Source organism: Fringilla coelebs (assembly GCF_963513975.1).
Source record: "Fringilla coelebs genome assembly, chromosome: 1".
In the NCBI taxonomy this organism is placed as follows: domain Eukaryota; kingdom Metazoa; phylum Chordata; class Aves; order Passeriformes; family Fringillidae; genus Fringilla; species Fringilla coelebs.
The window spans coordinates 95,054,269-95,081,783 of NC_140028.1; the positions used below are offsets into that span (position 1 = coordinate 95,054,269).

At 44.5% G+C, this 27,515-nt stretch overlaps 1 protein-coding gene across 1 annotated transcript; it reads left to right on the top strand.

Moving 5' to 3' along the window:
* Positions 1–5,799: 5,799 nt before the first annotated feature.
* Positions 5,800–27,241, top strand: KCNG2 (potassium voltage-gated channel modifier subfamily G member 2; the record flags this gene model as incomplete). Its single annotated transcript, XM_084208889.1, has 2 exons — positions 5,800–6,555; positions 26,447–27,241. 2 exons carry the CDS (start codon positions 5,800–5,802, stop codon positions 27,239–27,241), a joined length of 1,551 nt encoding a protein of 516 aa, XP_084065015.1.
* Between the last annotated feature and the right edge of the window lie 274 nt (positions 27,242–27,515).

Here is a 27,515-nt window from a genome sequence, read left to right on the forward strand (position 1 = left end):
GATTTCTTAAAGCTGTCACAATGTTAATACTTTCACTATAGAACTCTGGCAAGTGCCATGACACAAGATAACTCATAATCTGTCTAATGGAGACAAATAGCTATGGGTGTATGTCAGAATAATTAATGTTGAGTCAAGTTAATTTTTTCATTTAACAAATTGAATTGTTTCAGCTAATTATGTAGTGTGGCCTAAATGTGATGAGGGATATTCAGAGAAGAAAATTATTACTTTTTTTCCTCCATTGGATTAATGAAAATATTAAGGAAAACGTACACTCAGAGTATGAAACAATGTCCAGCTTCACACACTGAATTTTGCAGCCTTCATTACGGCCTGAGTCTCCTGGGCTTCTTGGGCTGACTAATGCAGCATCCTCCTCAAGGCCCCAGACACTCTCTGGAGAAGACTGTCTTGGCTATTGTGCTCCATACCTATAGAAGAAACCCTTCTTTCTCTGTTAGATGGGGAAGGTGGTGTCACTGCTTCCTGTTACTCTGATGAAGAAACAGACAAAATGAAGGGCTGTTCAAAATTCTAGTACCTTTTCAACTTCTTGAGCTATTGCCTGCCCTAAGCAGGGGCTTAGGAGGTTAGGGATATTAAAGGTTACTGGCAATAAATACAGAAATATGTAGCATTTGACTGTGTCCAGGTTACAATTCCCCTGAAAGGAGGCTGGAGCGAGGTGCAGTTCATTCTCTTCTCCCAAGTACCAAGAGACAGGACAGGAGGAAACAGCCTCAGGTTGTGCCAGGGCAGGTTTAGATTGGATATTAGGAAGCATTTCTTCGCTGATAAGGTGGTCAGGCATTGGAACAGGCTGCCCAGGGAAGAGTGAGTCACCATTCCTGGAGGTATTTAAAAGACCATGGATGTGGCACTCTGGGACACGGTTTAGTGGTGGACTTGGCAGTGTCAGGGTAATGGCTGGACTCAGGCATCCCCAAAGGGTCTTTTCCAACATAAATGATTCTACAATTCTGTGATAATGAGGATGTAGGGAGCCATAATCATGTTCAGTGTGGACAAACTCTGAAGCTAATTCCCCAGATCCCATAGGGTCTGCCTTCCAGGCTTAGCATCTGTTTTACCATATCCTCCCAGTCCCCTTTTCAGTTTTGTTTTGTTTTGTTTTGTTTTGTTGGGGTTTGTTTTGAAATATGTATATTTCTTGCACCCCATCTGTTTTGCCTTTTGTAAGCCCCATGGGCATGTGCTCTCCTCTCCATGTTTCCACAGTGACTGGCAAGGATTTATTATTGGGAGTCCAAGTTCTACTGGATTGTAATAAGTACAAGAGTAACATGGATCTCCTAAGCCTCTCCATCCACCCTAGGAGCTGTAACATCACCAAATGGAAGGCCAGTTGCATGTGTAAGGTTTATATAAAAGTGATTGCCTGTGCTGGGATTTACAAATCACGTCATGCCAAGAAGTGGGAACTGCTTTGGTCCCAGGCAGCAAAGCCAGGTTTCAGCACATCCTTGACTAGAAATGGCTGAGCACTGCAGAACAGATTCACTGACTCAACTCTCACTGGAATTGAGAGAAAACATCTTGTGGTCACCCTAATATATGTTTCATGTTTGTGGCTTTAAATTATGACACACTTACCTGTTCTCTGTCAAAATGTGTTTCATTTCACAAAGGAAATCTTAAAACATTAATTACTAAAAGGTCTCACAGCTTCCTCTTGCTATTGTAGCCCAAATGTAAACTTTCAATACTTGGTAATTTTACAGCAGCAGTTAAAAAGAGACTGTTCCCAAAATCACAGACTAGTTCAAGCAGAAAGGGACCTCCAGAGTTCATCTGATTTATCTGCCACTGCTCAAAGTGGCATCAGCTAGAACAGGTTACTTGGTACTGTGTCCAGATAGGTTTTGAATACCCCCAAAGACTGAGCCTCCACCACCTCTCAGTATTCTCTTTCCGGGGTTTGACCACCCTCAGAGTAGCAGTTTTCTTCTGTGCAACCGCACAAAGACCTCTGAATTCTCCCAGTTTCCCCCCTGGCCACCTGCTTTCACCTCCAGGCCCTTCAGAGCCTCCTGCTCAGGCTGGTTTCTCAGAAAAGGTGTGAGTGCTCTGCTCAGACACTCTCCTGTGCCCTCATCTATGTGCACAGGCTTTATGTGGCCGCCCTTCCTCACAAGGTCTCTGCTGCCACGGCACCCTGCAGGCTTTCCTCACTTTCATCACAGTTTTCAAGTTCTCCTTGCCAGGCTGCTCAGCCTCTTGGTAGGGATGATTTTGCCCCATTTTTCATTCTTATCCAAGGTGACTTGAGACCAGAGGAACCTCGTGCAGAATCACATATGACTTAGATGCAGCGATGCCGATAGAATGGGATACTGAGGAATGCTGGTGTGAAGAGAAGCTCTGGGAGCAGGCAGTGAAAAGGCAGTAAGCAGGGAAATAGCCCATTCTCCACTGAGGAAATAATTCAGCAAAAAGAAGAATGTGAGGCAGTTGTGTGCTTCTGACATTTATTAAATCTTTAAAATCTTTGATGAGAAATACCTGCATTGTGAAGATCTCAGCTGTTTGCTGCTGGCAAAATGGGGCTGAACTTATGTGTGTGTGTGTAGATGTATACATGTGCATACACAGATGGCCAAAGAAAGCACTTCTTAGTGAATAAAAATTGTTGGACTATACTTCAAAAAGAAAAGAATCCACACAATGTATGGCCCACCCTGTATATGATCCTCAAACTGAAATATTCATACAGCATTTCTCCCACAGGACTTCAAAATTATGAACAACAAATATAGAGTCAAATTCTGTCCTTCATCCCTGTGATGGGCAACTTATTCCAGACTGTGTTTTAATAGTCTTTCATACACCCATGTGTCAGATTAAATAGTAGAAATGCCAACTGGATGACAATGTAGTATCATTTCTGGAAGTATTGGCTTTTAATATTTATCTTCAATGGGATGCTTTACTGCAGGCATGTGCGTACATTAGATAACCCTGGCATGCAGAGAGTATTTTAAGACCTACATAATTTTGAAACACCCTTTAATATTTAGTGAAAGTCATGATACATTCCATGCACATAAGATCAGAAGCAGACCTTCCAGGCTTGTTTTACTTCTCAGGATAGATGCCAAATTGGGAGCCCACAGTATTTTGGTTTTCTGTAGGACAGTTAAAATGGCATCACAGGCTGTTCCACTGACATCTGAGCCCGGTCTTGGGCAGTCAGATCACAAGGTGGAAGTGCCAAGGAGAATAATAAATACAACTGTCTTCACATGCTTATCTTTTAAGCTGAGATTAAATATGAGATTTCCAAAACAAATGCTGCCAGCTATTTTGGATTCTGGGATGTTGAACTGTGATGTCAGAAAATTCATTTTAGTTACTGACCTCCAGCATCTGGTGCTACCTGCACTGTCCAGAATCAACCTGTTAAATCATAGGCAACTTTACTTTGTAACTACTTCTCTCTCACTTTCTGTTTATCCATTGATGATTAAAAAAAAAAAAAAAGCATTCTTAAGCTTTAGATTTAAGCAACATCATTTTATATCCACAAAATAAAAGACTAACCCTCTGTAATTAACAGAGTTTGTAGCAAACAACATGCTTACAGATTTTCACATTGAGTTAGCTGCTGCTTAGAAGGAGGAAGAAGTGCATGTAAGATTAGATTCAAAGCAGTTCTGTGAAATCTATCTGGCCCCTTTATGCAACAACCTGCTACACGGGGGAGAGGAAAAAAATAAATCCTGGCCTTGATGTCAAAACAATGTAAACTCCTTTTAGCATGTTGACTTTTGGAACCAGAGAGGCATGAAAACAAAAGTGCAGAGCCCTCAGTAGTGACAGTGAATATTTTATCTTACCAAGAGAAAGCAACAAGAGACCAAATCCTTTAAGCATATGCCGCGCTGACAGTGTGCTCTCGCTGTGACAGTAATGGTATTTGCAATCCCAGCTGCACTCAAGGCTGTGCTGTAAAAGCACCCATTCCTTAGAGTGCCTGTTGCCCTTTGCTGGCCCTTAGCCAGATGAAGGAGCTCCTCTCTGTTGCTCTTGTTGCCCTGTAGAAACAGATGTTTAAACAATTATTTCTCTCCCCCGAAGTGAAATTGTAGAGATTTTGGCACCATTATCTCTTCTGCAATTTTCACGGTGATGAAAAGAATCTTTGGGTGACTGTAGCTTTTTGTGCATAAAGCAACCATTCTCTGGCTTTTTACAAATATCTGATATAAGTGTTGTTCTGAAATTCAGGGACTGGATCCTCATAGAAATGTGGAAGCAAAAGTACCACTGTTACTGCAGTGTTGTTGTTTAGGAGTGGTTGGTAAGAACGTTTAGAGGGTGATTCAGGGCTGTGACTAAAAGTATTCACCAGTCTCTGTCAGAGATCATTTTGATTATGTCTAATGAGCTAAGAGTTGGTGAGCTGATTAAAGATAAAGGAAGTTGCTCCTCTGGGAATGTGTTTGAATGTGAATGCTCTCCAGTTTTTCCTAGCACCCATTTGTTTGTTGTTCTCTCCCAGTTAAGGCATGAAATTCAGAGGGAATTGGAGAATGTTGCTTATAAATTATGAATTTACTGCCTCACAATTACCATTCTGTCATCAAAAATGTCAGTTTTTCCTTCACTAGTCAGTTCTTTCTCAGTTTCTCCATCCTCTGCTTAAAACTGTTCCCCATCACTGCATCCATTCTCAGTCCAGGTCTTTGTGTGGAGACCCAGTCACCCTACACTGACTTCTTATTCCCTACTTCATATTTGAGCAATTCAGGAAGTTTTGGGTGATTCACAAATGTGATTACGTGGTAGCATTTCAAGACATCCCAGTATTGCTTTAGAGAGCCAGCTTTGAAGAATGCATGTGATGGGCTTTAGAGAAAGTGAGGAAGCAACATGGATTGTGGTGTGGTAAAGGAGGGATAAGCAGGAGGCACAAATTAAATCCTGGAATTGTACATAATTCCTTCCAAATGTGACCGGTTGTGTTCTGCCCTATCCAGAAGTAAGAGCAGCAACCGAGTCACTTCCAGCTCGGCTTCATTCTCAGTTTGACCTCCTGTTTCAGAGCTGCTGACAGGCTGCTTGGAGCCCTGTCCACAACTGCAGCCAAGCCCACAGCAGAGCTTCCAGCAGCTACAGGCTCCCAGGCAAGCTCTGGTTTCAGCTCAGACCCAGCACGCTCTCAGCTCCCACATATTCACTGCTATTGCTAGGCTCGGTGAATTTAGGTTAGGAATTACCCACATTTTTGCCATCACATTTCTGATTTCTGACTGTACTGTAAGTATCCATTATATCCTCACCCTATAGGCTTTTTGCAATAGGATAATATGGATGGGCCAAAATAATCGAAAAAACATTTGCAACTAAGTTTTTCAATTAAGTTGCTAAACTGTAAATTGCCATTTATCTACATGATTAGATTTCTCTTCTAGTATGTGCTGATGTCTAGGATATAGCTTGAACATCTAGAAATTTCTAAAAATAGTGATACACTGGTTTTGTTTCCATTCAATCACTAACTAAACCCTCTAGAAGTAACAGCACGGCTTCTGACTTGATTGTAGCGTGAGTCCTTTCCCCCGGCAACTATCAAGGAAAGATAGTCCCAAAATAATGGGGGAAGAAGGAATGCCACAGAGAGGAGTTTCTTGGGGGGGAGAAGATAGGATTGTTATCATTTAAGAGTGCCCCACTTTTCTTGTAACTTTAAAACTCTCTTTTGCAGATAGACTTTCTGGTCAAGCTCCAGATGCTTTTGTGCGAGTAGCCTCGACCTCCCTATGGACTCAGCAGATGTACCACGAAATGGCACTGCTCACTGGGAATGCAGATCCTGACTTCAGCTCCCGCTCCTTCAACAACTTGGAAAACCTGTGTGAAGTACAGACCAAGAAAGGATTCTTCTACAAAAAGGCCAAACTTCTGCATCCTGGAGAGGACCTGTGCTGCTTAGCTCGCTTGGATGACCGGTCCAGGTTTGTGATCATCAACGTCGGCGGTATTAAGTACAAAATTCCCTGGACCACCTTGGAGAACTGCCCCTTGACCAGGCTCGGGAAGCTAAAATCTTGCAACAATTATGATGAGATCATGGACATCTGTGATGATTATGATGTTAGCTGCAACGAATTTTTTTTTGACCGTAACCCTAGTGCCTTCAGAACGATCATGACATTCCTGACAGCTGGGAAGCTGAGGCTTCTCAGGGAGATGTGTGCTCTTTCATTCCAGGAGGAGCTTGTGTACTGGGGGATAGAAGAGGACCACCTGGAGTGGTGCTGTAAAAAGAGATTGCGACAGAAAGAGGAAGAGGCAGCTGAGGCCAGGCTGTTTGAGAGGGAGATGGCATTTAATGAAGCCACGCAACGTGCCTTCCAGGACAACGGCCGACTGAGTTTGTGCATGAGAAAGCTCAGGGATATGGTGGAGAACCCCCACTCAGGGATCCCAGGAAAGATCTTTGCTTGTATTTCCATCTCTTTTGTTGCCATCACTGCTGTCAGCCTCTGCATCAGCACCATGCCGGATGTCAGAGAAGAGGAGGATCGGGTAAGTGCAGCTTTTCTCGGGGTAGAGCATGTTTTGGATTCTTGTCCCCTCAGGAAAGGAGACAGGAAAAATCGCTGCAGCAGATAAGCAGATATTGTGTTCAGTATATATGATGTGGAGGGCTGGCTGGGTAGAGCACAGAAAGCATTATGTCACTTAAAACTGGGGCAAGATTGGCCAAACTCTGCCCTGCTAGCCCAGCTTAGCCAGTGCACACCAGCAGATAGCCTTACCCACCAGATTTGTTCTCTGACATGTCTAACCAGATGACAAACTAGCTGCTCTGGGGATAAAAACCAGCCTTTCTTTTGGTTTAATGCTTTGAGGTTTAGAGCTAACAAATCAATTTTCCCTAAAGGTACTTTAACAAGTTGAATGAACTCTCAGTGCGCCAGTGTAAAAACCACATCTAAAGCATTTTGGTGCTATAGGGTGATGTAAAGGCCAGGGAAGCTGAGGCAGCAACTTAACAGGAGAAACAGAGCAATTGTCCCAATTTTCAGACCTGCTTAGTATTCTCAAGCGTAAGCTGTGGATGATTCATGCCCTTGAAAATCAAGTCTTACAGATATTTTGTTTATTCTTTAGTTCATCAAATTTCCTAAGGGTTTAGTCCCTTTTTTGTGCAAGCAGTTCACTTCCCTAGGATTAATTGTATGTAGGCCAGGGAGAGCTCATCTGAAAAATGGTAGAGGAGGACATTCACATTTTCTTCACCTACGTGCTGAAATGCAATCTGAGGAGTTGGGGGTGGGGACAGGTTGGGGAATTCGTGCCCTCTGTTGTTTTACCCAACTCCAAGGTTGACACTAAATGTTTGGGCTTATTTCCCAGCCCCGTGGTCATTAAATGTGGATGGCTTGTGCCCTACTGCCACGAGCAGAAAAGAGGGAGATCATCCCCAGACCAGAGGCATTCACTGCTACGTCACCTTGGAAGTAAAATGCAAGGGGATGGGAAATGGATCCAGCTGCTCCAGAGAGACCCCTGCACCTCACTGAGCACCCTGTGTACAGCTGAACCCACCCTTTGCTTGAAAGGTGACATCTCAGCTGAGGAGTTTGATTTGGAGTCAGACTCTTTCAGGAGCAGCCAGGAAAAAAAAATAAAACATTTGGTATGTTGACTGATACATGATTTATTATCAGATCTTTATTTTAAGGGCTTTTTCTGATTTAAAATTTGAGGACGGTAGTACTGGGTACTAGTTCACACTATGTTGTCCTAATAATGTTTTTTTAAGATATCATTTTTAAAACACATGCCTTTTACTGTAAATGACCATCAGGGCTCCAGTATCCTGAATTCTAAGTACAAGGGATATTCTACTGTTGAAACTGAGATGTATTTAGTGTTTAGTTGTTCCCAGGTTCAAGTGAGAGCTGAACTACTGCTTTAAGAATTACAAGAGTTTAGGGATGGTCTAACATAAATGGGACTCATAATAATAGGCTAATAATGTTTTTTGAGTGGAATAGGATAATGATGAGGATAAAAAATGCATATGAGAGAAGCCTGGATTTCTTGGTAAGCTGGAACCATTAGAAGGAGAACAATTTCATAGTCAAAAGCAAAATTTTGCAGTAAAGGTGAATGCAGGCTTGCTCGTGTAAAAGCAGGGACTCTAGTTCCCAAAATGAAGCTCTGAATAATATTTAGGGTACAAGCAACCATAAATTCCTATTGCAGCATAAAGTCAGAAGGGTTAATGCCATCCTTGAATATCTAAGCTGGGAAGTATTAATAAGAAGCTGGAAGATTTTTTTGTGTCTGTATGCAGGATTGGTGAGACTGACACTAGAATACTGCAGTCAGTTCTCACATTCATGTTTTTCGTGGTGTTTTGAAAAATTGGGAGAGGGCTAAAGACCTGTAGGTCTTAGACACCTGGGAAAAATGCCATACAACAAGAAACTTGAACATTTCAGTTGATTTAAATTATTGGAAGGAAGGTGAGTGGATTAGGCACGTAAGTAAGTTTTTTATGAGGGGAGAAGAACTGTATAATCTAAAAGACCTTTAAAATAAGCAGGGGGGTGATGCATGGATAAAAGCTGGATCCTTATAAATTCATATGGGAAACTATATGGCAATATTTAACACCAAGGTGATTCATTACTGGGACAGGCTAGGAAGAAAATTAGTGGATTTTGTGCTTTTCGACATTTTCAGTAAAAAGCTCGGTGCCCTTTTGTTTAGCCCTCAGCTAAACAGATTTTCCTTCAGTCAAAAGAAAAACATCAATTGCAGATCAAGTTACAAAGGTGAAATTCTTGCAATACAGAGAAGATCAGAATAAATTACCCAACGTTCTTCTGTGCCCTTAAATTCTAAAAGCACAGAACTCCTGCAAATAATCCTTTTTGTTCCGCGCTTTGCACAGGGAAGGTCTGTGGACAGGCTGGAAATGGTTATTCTGTTTGAGACAAAGGTGGCTCTCTTGCACAGGGGACTGGTGAAGGATCACTTCTGGCAAGGCAAGGAGTAGGCATCTGCCCACTTGGAATCACCTGTAGGGTCTGGGGCCGTGGCTGCAGACTCCCTGCATGTACTCCCTACGTGGCTTAGCATGCCAAGGCAGCTCTGCAAGTAATAGGAGTGGAGATAAGGGAGCTCATGTGAAGTCAAACTCATGGTAATCATCCTGAGCTGTATTCCCAGTATCTTGATTAAAATTTGTGCCCAGGGACAGCTCTTTGGTCTGGCTTTGCAGTCTCCTAACAAGCAGAAAAAGGATGTGCATCCCTCCTGACTCAGGAACAAATAAATAGTAAATACAATTTCAAATGCACACCATACCCAGTGTGCACATTTTCCAGGCTTTCATTGCTGGTGTTATGGTTCCATGTCAGGGCTGTCATAGGTGCTCTGGCTAGCAAACAGTGGCCTTTTCCTTGAGCTGCTGTTACCACAGAAAGCAAAAGCTCTATGTGCCATCTACCTGTCCTGTTACTGCTTCAGGGAAAGGCAGAGAAGCCAGTCATGAAAAAAGCCATTCTGGGGAGCAATTTTCCATACCCTGATCCTTCAATGCCATCTGAATGGACGAGGTGTTGCACCCAGTGATGTCCTGCAGAGGTGTAAACGACCTCACACAAGATGTAAGTGTGGGACCTTGAAAGCTAAAAGTAATTACCAGGTGGGTGAGGAAATTATTTTAGGTACCTGCCTTTCTCTTTTAAAATAGAGCAGAAAATTCAGTCATACATTTTGTTAACTTTATTAGCTCTCCAGGTGTTCTGGATGACAGTGGCAATCCCTGGTGGTTTAACAAGAGTGGGAAGGCTCATGCTCCCCTGTACTGTAGATACTTGTTCTTACTAAAGGTCACCTTGATTCACCTTGAGAGTTACTCTTTTTTGAAAGTAGTATCATGTATTTCAGATGCTGCACAATTGTCAGCAGAGTTAACAGAATCAGATCCTGAGCTACTTTTTACTTATCCAAGAAGGGTATATATTTAGTCAGGTTTTTTTCTCACTTAGCTTTTATTTGCTTAATAAATTAAATAAAATCCACCAATCCAGTAACGTGTATAATAGCTCCTCCTGGAAATTTCAGGAAAGGGGGACTTCAAGTATGTGAAGAAACCAAACATGTGAAGGCAGTCAGGTTCTTCCATGTAAAGTAACAAGACAATGATAAACTTTTTATTTCAAAATTTTCAGAATGAGAGATTTCAATGAGAGATTTAGATTTAATGGTGAAAAGTCTCCTCTAAAGGCAAAATCTGCTGAGACAAAATCATAGCGGGAGCCCCCAGGCACCAGGCTCTTTCAAGACCACCACAAAAGTGATCTCCAACACATAAAAATAGCCAGAGGCACAGAGTATCCTCAAGGCATTTTAGGCATACCCTACCTTTAAGTGGACTTCTCACCTCTCTAAACGAATAGCAGCTATCAAGTGATTCAAAGAAAGCAGCTAATACATCAGAGAAGTAAACCAGTCAGGGATATATTACAGCAAGAGCTTTAAACACACAGTAAGAGCTGGACAACCAAAAGACATTCAGAGAGGTTCAGCTAAAAGCCAGATGGTCATCATGCTAGACTCTTCATTTTTTTCTTGGTGAACACAGAAATGTCAGCCATTTCTCTCTGAAGACAAATCTCTTTTTTGTTAGACAGCAGCCTTTGTCATCAGAGAAGAAAGGGTGGAACTTAGAAAATAATATCAAACATTCTGTCCTGATTCAGAAAAGCATTTGTAGGCCTGAGACCCCTGAGCTCAGCCATTTGTAGCAGCACATTGCAAAACAGGAGAAGCAGATCAGAGAGCTCGTTCTCCACCGCACTTCGTAAGGTGCTGGGAAAAGCTGGCCTAATTAGAGATGGTGTGATAGGGAGTTACAGTTCAATAGCCTTCAGCTGAAGAACATTACAACAAAGAGACTTATAAATAATGAAGTTAATAATAGCTCATAAAGAAGCCAAAACTGTTTAACCTTCTAAGTTCAATTTACACACTGTGCTTCTACTTCCATAATGCTGAGGACGGGGAATAGGCAAATTGTGAATGTGCATTTTAAACAATCTTGTGACTAAAGGTTTCATTTCACAAAGGTGCACGCAAAAGTAATCTCAGACAAGGTTAAGAGAGTCTTGTATAATGATTCTCAATAGCTTTTCATGGACAAGCTGTTCTGTAAGAGGCTGGATGAGCAGACAGTGAGGCTGACTGAAAACTGTCTCAATGGCCATGCCCTGAGCGTGGTGGTCAGTGACACAGGGTCCACTTGGAGGTCAGTAGCTGACAGTGTGCCCTGGGGGTCTGTGCTGGGTCCAGTCCTGTTGGGCTTCTGAACCAGTGGCCTGGAGGGTGAAGCAGAGTGCCCCTGCAGCGAGTTTGCTGATGACACAAACCTGGGGCACGCTGTGGCTGCACAGCTGCGCTGCTGCCCTGAGCAGCCCCGGCAGGCTGGGCAGACAGGCTCAGGAAGAGCGTGCACCTCAGCAAGCTCAGCAAGAAGAAAGGCAGAGTCCTGCATTCCTGGTGAGGAACAGCCCCACACTGCAGTACATGCTGGGGATGCCCAGAGGGAAGGAGGATGGTGGATCCCAGCAGGCTGGCCCTAAGCCAGCACTGTGCCCTCGCTGCAAAGACGGGTACCGCTGTCCTGGGCTGCATCAGGCAGAGTGCTGCAGCACATCAGGGAGGAGGTTCTTATCCTCAGCACTGGGGTGGCCACACCTGGAGCAGTGTGTCCAGCACTGGGCTCCTCAGTGCAAGAGAGATACAAACATGCTGGACAAAGTTCAGTGGAGCTTGCTGTCCTAGGATGGCACTCTGCTTGAGACTCTGGAATTACTGTTCAATTGTTGTGATACTGAGACCTTAACTTTAACTTAGAGCCACGTGTGATGCATATATGCTTTGTTTTCATGAATTAAAGTATTAATGAAACTGCAGCTTGTGTTTTTACTTTCATTGTGAAATAAACTAGAAATTACAGCACAGTCAACAAAAAACATGTATTAAGAAATATCTCCCTGCTGATGTTACAGATAACTATTAATAGCATGTAGGCACTGAGGGTGACTTTTTATAAAAAGAATCCTGGGGAATTGGACTAACTAATTTCCCTAGGGATCATCTGAGAATTTGTTATACCACTCTCAGCTCTGCTGTTGAAATGCAAAAATCATAAGCTGTAACATTATCACCAGTTTTGGCATCTGAACTGATGTACTGTACTTGTACCCTATATTGCTAATTTGCATTTTGTGTCTGCTCCAGGCTCCTCAGGCCACAGCTGACTGGAGGCCAGGGAAAGACCAAATGACTCAGTAGCAGTGGTCACCTGCCTTTTTTACGTCCTGCACAAGAAGTTCTTGTAGGCACATGAGATTCATATTCAGTTTACCGTTCGCATGTCCTTCCTTAAGGGGCGTAGGACTCAGAGTGCTGCAGAGATCTATTTTAACTAGAAATAAGGTATTTCTTGCTTTTTTCCTTTCATAAGCCAAAGTAGGCTTTTTCCTCAGATAGTACTTAAATGAAACTAGTAACACACACTTTTTAAATCACAAGCTTTGAGAGCATCCTTTGCTCACAGTTTCAGTTATCAGCAATAATAAATGTTTGCTTTCTTGTTGAAGTCCTCAATTGGCCTCATGCAGTTCCATCACCTGTTTTGTGTAACCTTGCCTTTAGGTTGGGAACGCTTTGGCACAGAATATCTTAAACACAATGTCTATGGTCATCATATCAACAGAAATAAAACTACATCTGCCTGCTGTTCAGGTACCTTCTTCACGCCTCACCTGCAAGACGTGTTTCTAGGCAAGGGAATTCTTTTTTGCAAGTGAGACCAACTTAGTTCATGTTGAATCCAAACTGAGGAGTAACTGCAAAGTTCTCAAGTCTGAGTCACGCTAGCATGGTGTCCCAACTCCTTTCTGATGGTCAGAGGCATTTGCCAGGCAAGTTGTCCTACTGAGAGATCAGGTTTGTCTGAAAGCAGTGGGAAGTGATGAGGTTTGGTTTTAATAAGTGATGCTGCTTCTGTGTGTCACACAGACAGCGTTAAAATCACAGAGCTGAGAATGTCTGCACTACTCAATCTAAACCTTAGATGTCCTTAAAGGTTCTGTGGGGCTTTCTGCCTCTTGTCTCTGACTCCCATGGAGTTTATAAGTGTGAGACCAATGGCAAAAGGTTCTTTCCAAATATCAAGAAGTGGTGATGATGTCCTTTGATCATTTTCCTGGGAAATGTCTGTGAGGCATCTGAAAGACACAGCCCCTAATGTAAAAGAATGCTTTTCTTTGGTTTTGCTTCGTGGATCTGAATCTCAATCCCTCCTTTCCTGCTGTCCCAATCCAGCTGTTACATGGAGCATATCTCAGTATCAGTTTATTTTGCTGAGTTCAGGATTGCTCTATTCACACACTGAGGAGACACATTGGGTGCTGGGAGTCCCCAGCATCACTGCTGTACATCTCACTGCCCCCTGCACCAGCTCTGCCAGCCACTGCCCGGGACCCCTGCTGCCTGCAAAGCCCCTGCTCAAATAGCACACCATGTGCCAGCTTTGCCAACCCTTATACAAGACAGTCCTTCCCCTTTGCAGGGCTGCCTTAAGCTGCCAATGAACAGAAAACATTTGAAGGAATGATTGGTTGCTCTTGCTATTGGTTGTGTGGACAGAGTGCCGGATAACAACTGGCTGTATTTAGTCAGGCTACCTTTGGAGAGTTCTCACCATTTCTTCTCCTTGGCTTGCTCGCTCTTCTTGGGAAAAAAAGAAGTTGTTTTCTGCAGTTGTCCCACCCCTGGAAGAAAAAACAAAAATCCAGCCTTCCTGCTTCATTGAAGCCCTCTAAACCTTGGCAGAGGTCCCTGGTTGTTCCATCGTGGCGGCTGCTTCAAGAGCAGATAAAGGAACCATGGTCCCAGTAAGAAAATCATCCTCTGCTGTGTCGGCAGGATTAGGAGGAATGTTGTATTTTCTTTCCCTGAGAATTGCCCTTAGGTTGAGGGTGGGCACACAGCCCTGTGTGGCAGGTTTACACAGAGTCCCTTAGGGAGCCTGCAGACCCTCTGCTCAAAGTTCCCCCTCTTACTGAAGTCACCACCTGAGGTCTGCACGCCTGGCTCTTCCCAGCCGCAGCTCTCATGGCAGTGCCTGCCATTGGTGGCTTTCCCCAAATAAGAGAGAAATCCTGATGGGTTAAGGAGCTGCCCTGGAAGATTTTGAGGACAGTAGGTTACAATATAGACTTTGGGAGCCACCTGAGATTCTCTGCAGTGTTTTAGGCTCAGAAGTAAAAAAATGGAGAGTGTTTCTCTGCGCTGCTTGGGAACAAGGCAAGAGTTGGCTAAGATAAAATTACTTTTGACTTGTTAATAACTTTATTCTGGGCCAATGAACTCTTTCAGTCTGCAGGATATCTTCTCATGAATAAATAGCAAGCTTGGGTCTTCTTTTAAATATTATATAAATATGCTGCAATGTGACATTAGTGATAAATAATTAAACAGCTAAAACTATTTCATAAAAGCATTGGTAACTTTGTCACACTGCTAACTGGTTTATATTTGGTGCAGGGTGGCTCACCCAGCAAAATATGCTCCATGTTTAATTTCTTTTAATATCTCTCTGGTTCCACCCCCATAAGTATCTGTCCCTACCAGTGAGTTTATTCTTCAGACTTCCAGGTAAATAATCCAGGGAATCTCAGAAGATATCTCACAATAATAGCCGCTTGGCCTTCAGACATGCTTGTAAAATTTCTGCAGCTACTCATCACAGCCTAATATCCTGGGGGTACAGCACAGCTCCTGTATTCCATAGATTGCTCCACTGCCTTTTGCAGGAGAGCTTGGGCACTGTGGACTTATTGAGTACTGACCCAGTGTTCTGAGAGAAAGAACTCTCATATTTATTTGAAATGAAAATATAATCTGGAAAATTCATTTCAGAACTCCAGGATAGGTTGCTATCAATTCTGGAGGTTTGGAATGAAAGCAAGCAGGCAGATTTACATTTGGCTGCACCTCATATAGCTAGGCTGAGGTAATGAGCTGATTCATGTGTACCACACTTAGAAGAATTGCATTAAATCATTCAACATTATAAATGCTTACATTTTCATTGCCTAGAGTGTAGCAATGGAGATGAAACATAAAAGTTTTTGAAACGGGTTTTTTTCAGTGTAGACATTTATATTCAAGACAAATTGAGTGGTGTACAGATGGGGAAAAATAGTTGTAAGATTTTTTGCAGAAGTTTTTAAACAAAGGCTTGAGAAAGGACCAGGAGAAATCTATAAAGTTGTTAGGTTTTCTAATGGTAAGCATGATATTATCTCCAAGTAAAAACATCAAAAACATGGTACTGAGTACAGTCAGTCACATTTTGATCTAGTCTGTGTAGAACACCTCTCATTAATCAAATTTTTTTGAGGTTATAAAGTTTTCAGAAGAAAGTAACTTCTGATGTAAGTACTTCTGTAAGACATTTGAATTAGTGCCACAAAATATTCTTCCTTAATAAAAAGGCATTTTTCAAAAATTAGATTCCTTACTATTTAAAAAATTCTCTTAGATCTCATAATAGTAGAAAATCAACATAAGACATCAAATGAGGCTTGAGATACTGTGTCCAGCTTGGCAGGCAAATGAAAAAAAAATTTTTTAAATGGTTTAAAATCTCCAAGTTCTGCTTTATAATGAGACACTAGAAGTGCTTTTAATGCAGTGGGAATAATAATAAGAGAACGTCTGTGGGCAACAGTGAACTGAAATAACTGAAAGCTGCAGCTGGACAAACTCATGCTCTGAATTAAAGTGTGCTACAGTGTGGGTAATTAACAAGGGAAATCATTAATCTAGACATGCCTGTGTGCATCTCACAGAGTTTTTAAATACATTCTGTCAGTCCTTCTAAACATTATACCTCATCTCAGCTGAAGCCATGCATAAGGTTCATGAGCCACTTGGCAAGATCCTCTGCTCCACAGAGGATCAGCTCAAGAGCCTCTCCTGCCCTTCCAGGGTGGTGAGCCACTGCCATCCTGTCCCTGACTCCTGCTGCTGTGGGAGGTGCCAGCAAGGATGCTGTACATCTTCTGCCTGTCTGGGGCTTCCTTGGCCCTTGTGAACATTCATCAGTGAGATGAAATGAGCAGTGACAGATCATAATTGTGATTAAAGGCGAGGGCAGCCAGGAAAGCTCAGAAGCCTGGAAGCTCCCTTCAGAGCGGTGTGGCATGAGCCTGGTCCCATGAAGGCAGCATCCTAGCCCAGGTGTGTTGTCCAGCACTGACTGTGTTTGTAGGGGGTGCCACAGGGGCTGGGACGTGCTACTGGTGGGGCTTAGCCCCAGCCAGAGCAGGCTGTTCCCCAGGACACGTGCCAGCCCACCCCTCTGGCCATTCTCTCTCTCTACCTTCGCCCTTCCATACGTCACATGTGCACAAACAACCCCTTCCCCTTGCCCCATCTCATTTCCTGAGCCTGGATTCAAGTAGGAAATACAGAGAATAGTGTGAGGGTCCCAGCAGTCCAATGCATCCTGAGCTGTGCTGGAAACTTGGCACCTGCTGGAGATGATGACAGGAGAAATTGCAGCACTCTCCCGAAGAGTCCCTGGTCCGGCTGCGAGCAGGCACTGCAGAGATTTCCTCCCAGCCTGCAGCTCATTGCCTTCACACCCAGTAGAAATGCTGGGTGTTTTAGGGTAAGCTCTGGTGTGCTGCACTGCTGTCACAGAAGGCACTGTTTTTATTGTTGCCTCCAGCAGAAAGAGAATATGAAAGTGTGAGTGGTTTCGCCGTGGCCGCAGCCACCTGGTAAAACCCACTCAGAGCATTTCAGAGCAAGGGCACTGCGGGAGCTCCCTGCCAGCTGTGCCCGAGCTGCTCCCAGCTGGAAGGCAAAGCTTCCCACAGGCAACACAGCAAATCCTTCTTGCTCTCAGATAAGATAAAGGGAGACTGAGCAGGAGAGATACAGGTTTGGAAAAAAATGTCCAAGGAAAACAGTAAGCTTGACTCTGTCCTCCCTTCCTCCAAGGAAAAAACCGACACCTCCAGATCTTGTAGCAGGTTACAGGGCTGCACGAACCAGTAAAATAAATACGGGTCAGTAAAACAGAACGAGCAGTGAGTGGGATGCAGGAGGAGAAGAGCTTCAAAAATGATTGAAAGAAGTGAGAAATTGGGGTAAATAAGAGGGAAAATACACTTTAAAATTATATTAAGAATCAGTTGATCTTTTAATATAATTAATAAATAAGAGAGAGAGAGAACAAGATTCTTCTTTTAGTGTGAGACAAGCTTGAGGAGGAGAAGATGGAAAGAGGATGCTGGCTTTAGGAAGACCATAGGAAGATAGGAAGACTATAGGAAGTGTCTATCTGTGAGCATAGCCAAGTGCCACCACATCACCTTTTCCCAGGCATTGGGTAGGTGTGGAAGCCTTGGGAATGCCACTGCCTTGTCACACAGCCCTGCCCCTTTTGTGCTGGCTCTTTTGGAGGGGTGTGCAGGCATTCCCATTCCCTGGAGAAACTGTTCAACCTGCTCCCAAGTGCCCTTGGAAAGAACTCAGTCCTGCTCTGGTTCTGCAGTTTGATGCTGGTTTGGTTTATAGCCCTCATCTTTTTTTCTGCAGTCTTGCCCTGTCTGTGAGGACCAGGGGTGCTGCAAGTGCCAAGTGCCATTGCTCCAGCTTTTCCAAGTGCCAACTGAGTCTGCCTTGTTTTCAGAGCACTAGGATAGAAAATACAGAAATCAGATTTGCTAAGTTGCAGCGTAACTGGGCTTCTTCACGTGAAAGCTCAGGCCCAAGCATTTGCTTAGATTTGCAGATACTGCTTTTTTTTTTAAAAAACATTGTAGACTTCCAGGGCTCTGACACCTCTATCAGAGCTAGAAAGTAGAGGGGGCTGAGGAGGAAGATTTCCATTCATGTAACATTAGGGGAAGAAGGGGACACTTGTCAGTAAGGACACTCCTGGTGCTTCGTTATTCTCTTGGGGATTTTTACTTCCAATTTCAGTGAAAGAAATGGGCCAAACCCAAAAAAAAAACATTCTGGAAATCCAGAAATAGAAAATTCCAAGGCAATTTTAGTCAGAAATACTGAGAACATCAGTGTTTCTAAATTGAAGCTGCTCTTTGGAGGACACCTTGGCTTGGTGAAATCATCATTCTTTTTCCTGGTTCCTGCCTCTGTTGGTGGCAGTGACTGATGAGCAAATCCTCCGTGCTGAGCTGCCCCCTGAGGCCAGGCTGGGCAGGCTGGGCTTGGTCCAAGCACAGTGGGATGTGCAGAAACCCTGGGCACACCTGGACCCCTCTGCCACCCACGGGTGTCTCCCACAGAGGGCTCAGCTGCAGGGCAGAGACAAGCCAGCCATATGGGCTGTGCTCTGTGAGATCCTGCCTGGAATGCCATGGCAGTGGATGAGTTTCAAGTACAATACCTTGTTTTCCTGGACCTGTGTCTCTTTGTGTGGCTGTTTGTCTTCAGACAGTGTCCCAATGGCACTGAATGGTTGCAGAATTGCCAAAGCAGGGCCCAGGTACAAAAGTAGTGCTTTGATTTAGAATATTTGTTCAAGCAAACGGCAGTAAATCTATTCTTGTACATGTAGGTTGTAATTCTCTATATATTAGTCTGCTTATGTCTCACACTCATGCACCAGCCAGGTGGGGATCTCAGACCCCAAAGGCCAACTCCAGCATCACCAAGGGATCATTTCCTCTGCCAGCTGAACCTTATGGGCAGGTGGGACTTGGAGGAGCCCTGTTCTCATGGGAGAGAACCCTCACACCCCAACCCTCAAAACTGAGAAGCTTCATCTTAAAAGGTCTCTCATCCTCCTGTTCTTGCAGGGGATCTCTTTTGCAACCTCTTGTGTCTTCTGGAGTCCAGGTACCGACAGCTGGTGTAGTTATTTCTTCTCTGGCCAACACTCTCCTGTCAATTAGTGAGGTGTTCCCTTTGAAGGTAGCCAGCACAGACTGGCCATGTGAGGTCCCTTTCCTGCACCCTCCTACCTGCCCTGCTGGTTATTCAGCTGATGGTGCTGCCCCTCCAGCCACTCCGGGACCACATCTGCAGGAAATGCTGCCCAGGGTGTACTGCTCCTCCTTGTGTTGTAGCACAGCCCCTCACTCCAGGGGTGTGCCCTGATCAGAGTGAGAGATAGGAGCAGCTGGCTGCTGGAGCTCACACTGGTTCCTTAAGCTGCTCCCAGCCACAGTCCCAGAGTCTGAGGAGCTTTAAGACATTGGATGTCTTGACACTTCCCCCAGCCTCTCTGGATGTGGTGCTTGTTCCTGATAGACATCTGAAAATCAGACAAGTTGACAGTTTCATAGGTATTTCATGGTCTGTTTTATTCCTTCTGTGTTTCCTGCTTCTTGCAGAGTTTAGGTTTTGGTTGCTTTCCATAAATTAGAGCCAGATAGCATGTTTTTCTCTCTAACAAATACTGTTGCTTTTGGAGAAGTGTGCGCTAAAAATGGGCACAGGCATGAGGAGAGCTAGTTCAGAAGAAGGTATTAATGAGAGGGCATTTTGTGCATCTGTAGCACTACTTACCTGCTTTCCATTCTTCTCAACAACAGCTCTACTAGGGCAAAAAGAGGCAGGATAGTGGACCAAAGAATATATCTGCATGTGTCAGGGGCAGTCCATAAGGGAGGCAGGGAAGTGGAAGACAGCCTTAGGATCACAGCAAGTCTTGCCTGGTTTCTCCACCATTCAGATGCACATGCCAAATCCGTGCAGTCAGCTGTCAAGACATCTGTAGCATTTCCAGGGAAAAAGGTGTCAGTTAAGCAGGCCTCAAAGCTCAGTATTTATATGGCTTAGGAACCTGAACACTTAGGAACACTTCAGTGTCTAATTTTGGTTGTACAGTTTGGGGCTGAGATGGCCCAAAGCATCAGCTGCTTGTGGATTGGGCAGAGCAACCCAAGGAAGCGCAGCTGGTTCCCTCTGCAGCCTCCTGGATCGGGAGTGCCATCCTGACGTGTCTCCTGTCTCTGCAGTCTGCAAGGGCAGTCTTAGGTAAAGTCCTCACGTGGTCTTCTCTTCCCTCTCATGGACTCCCAGGCACTTGTCTGAGATTTCCATGAGCACAGCCATCTGGCTTCACAGTTACAGGTCAGAGCAGCAATTTGAGAGGAATGAAAGGCACGAGCAGGTATGTCAGTAACCTCTGGCTGCATGACTGCAGGTGAATAGCACAGCAATTCCACAAGCTGGTTCGACTCTGGCTGGGTGTGTTAGCACAGCCTGCAGTCACCTTCTAGCAGCTGCCATAATCTTTTGGTATCTCCCTTGTTCCCGTTGGTGCTCTGTGTTTATTTGCAGCTTCCCTGGCAGGATAAAAATGGCAGGCTGAGGGGTTTTGAGAAGTGGTGATTTGGGGCTGTGCTGTCTCAGGATCAAGGGAAATCCAGGTGTAGCTCCTGCCCACCTCCTTGCCCTTTCTCCTCAACAAAGACAAGCTGTAGAAGAGCTTTCTTGTGTCCATAACAGGGCTGCACAAAGGTGGCAGCAGCCTCAGAAGGAACAGGTTACCTTTGCTGGCAGCTGGGCTGAAGATGAAGTGCAAGCGAAGCTCGAGTTACAGATCAAAGTGTGGACAGCAAGAGGACTCTTTCATGGCCCTTTGGTGACTTTAAAACCAGAAATTGTTACTTTGCCTTCATAGCCAGCGGGCTTTGAGGACAGGCTGTGCAGTTATCTGAATCATCTCTGCTGGGAAGCACAAGGAGCGCTGGGAGCAGGCTGACCCCAGCGCCGAGGGCAGCGGCGCTGAGTTCAACAATCACCGTGCCTGTGGGTGGCCGAGCCGGGAGCTGCCTCCGCCCCCGGGCCGGGTGGGATGCTGCCCTTCCAAGGTCGGGCACAGCGCAGGAGTCCTGCACTTATCCCTGCTGGGAAAATTGTCTGGATGCTTTCACCAGCAAATGGCTTTTCATCAGAAAATTGCCTTTCATCAGAAAGTGCCAGCGTGAGCAATACCTTGGAGTTCTGTTGGTGAGGCGTGGTTGCTCTTTTGCTGGAATTTTTCTCAAGGAAGGATTCTTCATTTCACAATGACAAGAGAAGCAAATGATCCGGCAGCCGGTGCTCCAGGCACTCCCACGCGCTGGGACAGGGCCAGGTGCGAGCTTCCACCCCGCTCTCACAGGAGCAGGAGCTGGGTCTCTCCACAGCCCAGCAGAGGCTCCAAGTGTTGGGCTGCTGAATAATTGGTGCTGGAGGAGTGCCTGTCCTCCGGGTCACCCTGCAGATGTTCATTGGAACCGGCGGCTCAGCCTCCCACCCAAATCCAAGGGGAACACCCTAAGCCTGCGGACTGGGGACTGAAGGCAGACTTGTCAGCAGCCTCAGGGCACCAGGTGTCTCTGTCTGCAGGTCTCAACACGGATCTCTGATGCTGAGATCTCAGCTGCATCAGAATGTCAAGTTCCACGCTGTTGTTAAAAAAGAGTTTGATCTGATGTGCACAGAGAAACACTTGAAACGTGTGACCCGAAAGGCTCAAGTAACAAGGGACAAGTGGACATGTACAAAAATATCATTTTAGAAACATCAGGATTTTCAAGCTTATGCAAGTACTTTTGTATGCAATGCCTCTCATGTTGGGGTTTCTTTTTCCTTAACATAAAGATTTGACAGTAAGGGAAATCTCTCTATAGGGTCAAAGTGGGCAGCATCGAAACTTCTTCTTTCAAAGTGCCGCGGAGCTGCTGACCTCACAAAAAGCACATGGAAAGCAACAGAGGAACTGGAGCAGTTAAAGGTGATCTGGCTTTTGACATCTTGTAATGCAGAGGGATTAGAAGATGGTGTCAAAGCCTGCAAGGATCTAAGGAGGAGTCACAATTCCTTTTCAGGAGACCAGAGGACACGGACAGGGCCGAGAAGTCGCACAACACACAGTGCAGGATTTTTCTGGGGCTCAGTACAGGGTTCAGTACAAGTGAAACGCACCCTGCAAGCCAAAGTAAAATGTTTCTGAAAGATGTCTGCCTCTTTTAGACAGGCCATACAGAACAATGAATACAGATGGATTTGAACTCCAGTGACACCAATTTTCCTTTTTGTAATTTTTCTTTTGCCAAAGGAACTTTTGGCAAAGAAAACGCTTCTCCAGAAGAAAGATGCCACGGTTGGCTTTTTGACAGCAAATTTCCATAGATCCTAATGAAGGAGACTCACTTTAATTTGACTGCCCAGAATTACTCACTGATGTCTTTCTTACTTTCTTTCCTTGTTCCCTGTGTTGATATTAGTATATAGCCCCCAAATTCTGTGCAACTGCAGATAATTTCCCATACTCAAGAAATTTCTGCATGAAAAAGAAACCCAAACTACTCATGGTTTGAAAGAAACAAATGTACACCGATAAATAAATATACACACTTTATGAAAAACAAAATCTTCCCTGCGGCTCAATTTCATCAATCTAAATATGAAAAAGTAGTGATAAAACTGTATCCATTAGATTACAGGGGGAAGAAATTTTGTTACTTGGTATGAGGGAGAGCTCTTTTGCTTATAAAAAGTAAAAAAAAAGCACTGTGTAGTTGTTAATGGACATGTTTATGGCCACAGGCTGGTATACCTCAATCTTTTTTGAGAGCATACAGATTTGATGAAGACCTATTTTGGGCAGCATGCCCTATTCTGTTAGGACTTATTTTTCTTGTGTTCCAATGGCTGATTAATTCCTGATTTTTTTTTCCATCTGTGTGTGCGCCTTTCTGAGAATTTTTGCTTTGTTTTCTTGAACAGAAAAACCTCAAAAGCCCAAACAGAATTACAGCATCCATTTGGACTGGAACACATAGTTAGAAGGTTTAGAAAGCTAAAATTGCCTTTTTTTTTTTTTTTTTCCTTAACCAGTGCTGTAGTCAAGCAGGAAAAAAAAACCAGCAAGGAAAAGCAGCTGCAACTGAAAGAAATGAAGTGCAAAGAGTATGATATACAATTTTGAGTTGCTGTTTTTTATAACATGTGAGGATAATAATAGGACACACCTAGATGACGTTGATACATGGTCCAAGAAATAAGAAAACATTTAATCAGTAGAAAAAAGAGACCTCTGGCAGGTTGTTTTCTAAAAGCATGTTCAGACCCTCTTATTCTTAGGACAGCCTTTGGACAGAGCCTGGCTTGTTCAGATTGGGCTAGGTTAATAAGGATTCTGAGCAAGTTGCTGGAGATAACTATGCATTTGCTGGAAGGGGGGATTGTTTCATCCTGTTGAAGTGAACTCTGTGTAGTAAAACATTATCGCTCCACTGTACTGAAAGTAAACATTTTGACTTTCAAATTATTTGTCAGCTGTGGAGAGTGGGAAGAGTGGAAAAAAGCCAGGGCCCAGCCTCAGTTCTGGAAGGAGGAAATTTCAGCTCCTCATTATCTTGATGGGCAAAGATGCAGCTTGGTTCTGCAATGTTGGATTATCTGAGCTCCAGATTCCACCCAGCTTCTTGAGCTTGGCTGAACAAAGGTTGCCAGGCTGCTACTGCACTTGTGTTTGGGACGTAGTTCTGCAATGTTTTAGGTCTGTGAACCTACACAGGAGAAACATGTCAGAGTGTGAGAGAGCAGACAGGGTCTTCCAAAAGTCATCCTCCCTGGTAGCCCATTCATGAGGAGCAATCTTCACTGCTTTTTTCTCCTACACCAAAACTCACACACAAAAGCACTTCTGCGAGTCTCCTTTCCAAATGCAGCTAATAGAAGTTGCTGGGGAAGTAGGTGCCAAATTAGCTATTAATCACCTTAGTGACTTTGTAGGTTTATTTTAAGGCTAAATTCCCCATAGGCTTCACTGACTTTCCCAAAACTTTCAGTGGCCCAAAAAGTCTATATCTGTGTGTCAGAATCCAGAACTCTTCCTGCCGGATAGGGCTCTTAAGGCAAGGGGCATCCGAGTTTCCATAGGCAGTGGTCCAAGTAATGGTGCACCTGCCAGAGAAAGCAAATTTGCACATTTGGGTATTCATCTTGTCATTGCTGTTGCTTTGCTCAAGCCATAGCTATTCTTCTCTGGGTTGTCATTCCGTAACACCACAACCTGATCCTCTAGAGCACCGGCAAGGACAGGATGAAGAGCTGCAAATCACCTCCAGTGACTGCTCTTAGGTGTGAGATCAAGCACATCCTGATGAGAGATTCCCAGGCAGCAGAGTTCTGAGACAGTACTGGTCTGAGGGCTGGTTTCTGGGTCATAAGGAGAGAAGTTACAGTGGTAGAGGCAGAGTCCTTCCACTGACTTTGTGAGCTTTGTCTCTGGCTCACAGAGCCAGATTTGTGTTGTGGTGTGAAGCATCTTGATTCTGTATTTGATAGAAGAGCCTGACAGCATAATTATGCTGTGATAGGAGGAAAGCTCCTAGAAACAAAATGTTACATCCTAGGTATTATGCTTGTGACAAAAATACTTACTTATGACCAAATTAGTTTGGTGAGGCAGATATAAATTAAGCTCCTTCTAGTGTTCACACCTATCACAAATCAGAATTTAAAGAGAGGCTATCTGAGCTACTATACTGGTAAAATAAGATTATCATTCCTCCCTGCAATATGCTTAAAATCTTGACAGTCATTTCAATGGGACAAGTAATTTGTCTCTCCATATCAGCATGACCCCCGGGGAAACAGTGGGAGGTACATCATGTGCCAATTGAAAGTGGAATACAAAAAATCCATAAACACAAGGCATCACAACTTTTTATTGTGGTTACTACAAGGACCATAAATCCTGGCTCTGAGGATTCCTTTTCACATCTTTTTTTTCTTGTTGACATCTCAATAGTTATGGTCTCAATCTCTTCTCAAGTGTAAGATGTCTCAGCATTTCGGTTGTCATACTGAGGTAACCCAAGGCTTTGCATTCAATGTGATGACACTGCTCTCACTGCTGGCAGTGCAACAGGCCTTGAAACATATCCAGTCCCTCCACATCTTGGGGAAGGCTGCAGTTAGTGAAGAGGGCAAAAGCCTCATCAGTCTTTTGCTGGCTGCTTTCTTTCCAAACAGGGAAAAAGCACACACACTTCAAGAGGGATGAAGTTAGGATGTGGTGCTGTGCATTAAAAATTTCCTTGGCTCTCTGGAGCAGAAGACTCCTGTAGCTGAGTGTGTGGGCAGAACTGCTAATAGATGTGCCAGGTTCTCCAGCGGTGAAATGGGAACCGGCTTGACACAGCTTCGCCATTCTCAGCTGGTGTGTTATTGCTGTAATTTGGCATGGGCAAGTAAAACAAGGTTGGGCATTGGGACCTAATACCTGCTGCCTCCAGTGGGAGTCACACACCCCACTAGCATGGATTGACTCCTGACAACAAACTGTTTCACAAACTGTTCAGACTAGCACACTGAGTAAATATACACTTCCCCTAATAAGTATACACTTGCCTTCCACACAAAGCCCCCAGAGCATTCACACTTTTATACAAGCATTTACAGAGGAAACAGCACTAGCCCTATAATTGTCCACATCAAAATCTGTTCATTTAGAAAAGTTGTTTATTATTCAGCTGGAGGTACCAAGAGTGATATAGCAGAGAATTGCCACAGTATTAACAACCGAGGAGTGGCCATCACCAGCATGATTGTTTGTTGCCTTTCCAGTGCACTGAGGTTTGTTTACAAGCATTGTAGCTAAAGAGCCAGAGCTCTCTTTATTTGCCACCAAGTGAGCCTGCAGGGAGGAACAGGGGAAGAAAGCTTGGGGAAGGCATTGTGGTCACTAGTTGTTACAGGTGCAGTAATTAAAAACACTTATCTCTCCATAACCCACTCTATCCTGTGGTATTTTTTGTTTTAGAAATGCCTACATCTCTCAGTACTTTATGTAAGTGTTTGACTGTAGGGGTAGTGTGCTAATAAATGTTCACTGGAATATAAAATATGTACTGTATTTAGTGAATAATAGATTATAGCTAACTCCAAGCATATCACATAAAACACTGTAGGTGTTTATGAGCCATTAGTAAGCAATTTATTATTGATCAGGAAGGGAAGGAAGGATAACATATTTATTATAACCCATGAATCCTGTATTAATCCTTTTTAAAAGATCTTAAATCTTGGTTAGAAATGAAGTGCGAGCCACTGGCCTTTTAGCAGGAGGCTGTCTGGCCAACAGCTGATAAGATCACACCAAAGCTGTCTTGGCAGCTTTGGGACACTCCAGAGCATAGTTGACCTGTCCTGTAGTCAAACATGTAGCCTTGGGTTTTAGTACCTCTCAGCAGCCATGATTTTGCTTCGGTACATCACAAATCGTATCAATTTCACGTGGTGCTTTCCTTTAAGAACTGACACTCTCTTTGTTTCACTCCCTGGCTAAATCTGTTTCTTCCCTCTTTTACATGTTTCCCACTCCTCCTCTCCCCAGGGTGAATGCTCACAGAAGTGCTATGACATCTTTGTGCTGGAGACAGTCTGCGTGGCGTGGTTTTCCTTTGAGTTCCTGCTGCGATCCATCCAGGCAGAAAACAAGTGTGCTTTCCTGAAAACCCCGCTCAACATCATCGACATCCTGGCCATTCTGCCTTTCTACATCTCTCTCATTGTGGATGTGGTCTCCACCAAGAACAGCAGCAAGCCCGGCGGGGGAGCCGGGAACAAGTACCTGGAGCGCGTGGGGCTGGTGCTGCGCTTCCTGCGGGCGCTGCGCATCCTGTACGTGATGCGGCTGGCGCGGCACTCGCTGGGGCTGCAGACGCTGGGGCTCACCGTGCGCCGCTGCACCCGCGAGTTCGGGCTGCTCCTGCTCTTCCTCTGCGTCGCCATGGCCCTCTTCTCTCCCCTGGTCTACTTGGCTGAGAGCGAACTGGGAGCCAAGCAGGAATTCACCAGCGTCCCCACCAGTTACTGGTGGGCCGTGATCTCCATGACGACTGTTGGCTACGGGGACATGGTGCCTCGTAGCATCCCCGGACAGGTGGTAGCCCTGAGCAGCATCTTGAGTGGGATTTTGCTGATGGCTTTCCCAGTCACATCCATCTTTCATACCTTTTCCCGTTCCTACAGCGAGCTGAAGGAGCAGCAGCAGCGAGTAGCCAGCAGGCAGGTGCGCCAGCGGCAAGAGAACACCGAGCTCCCGGGTGGTGACAGTACATGGGGGCTCAGTGCCGCATTCCCACCGAGTGCTGGTGAGCAGGAGGGTCTGACCTTGGTGGAGCAGTAAGCCAAGAGAAGTTCTTGACCCTGAACAGCTGAGGACATACGTTGGCAGCCCCAAGAAGCAGTGGACAAGGGAGGTCAGTTCTGCAAGAAGAATGCCATGAACTGCATAAATGAGGGGCAGACACCCCCAAGGTTTCTCTAAAGACCAACTTCTGATCTTAAGGGACCTCTGAAAAAGTACCCCTACAAATTCTACCAAGTACAGCTCTGCTCCATTGCTTTTCTTAGGGCTTTTCTATTGAGCAAGTATTTTTGGGTATGCCCAAGGAGCAGCC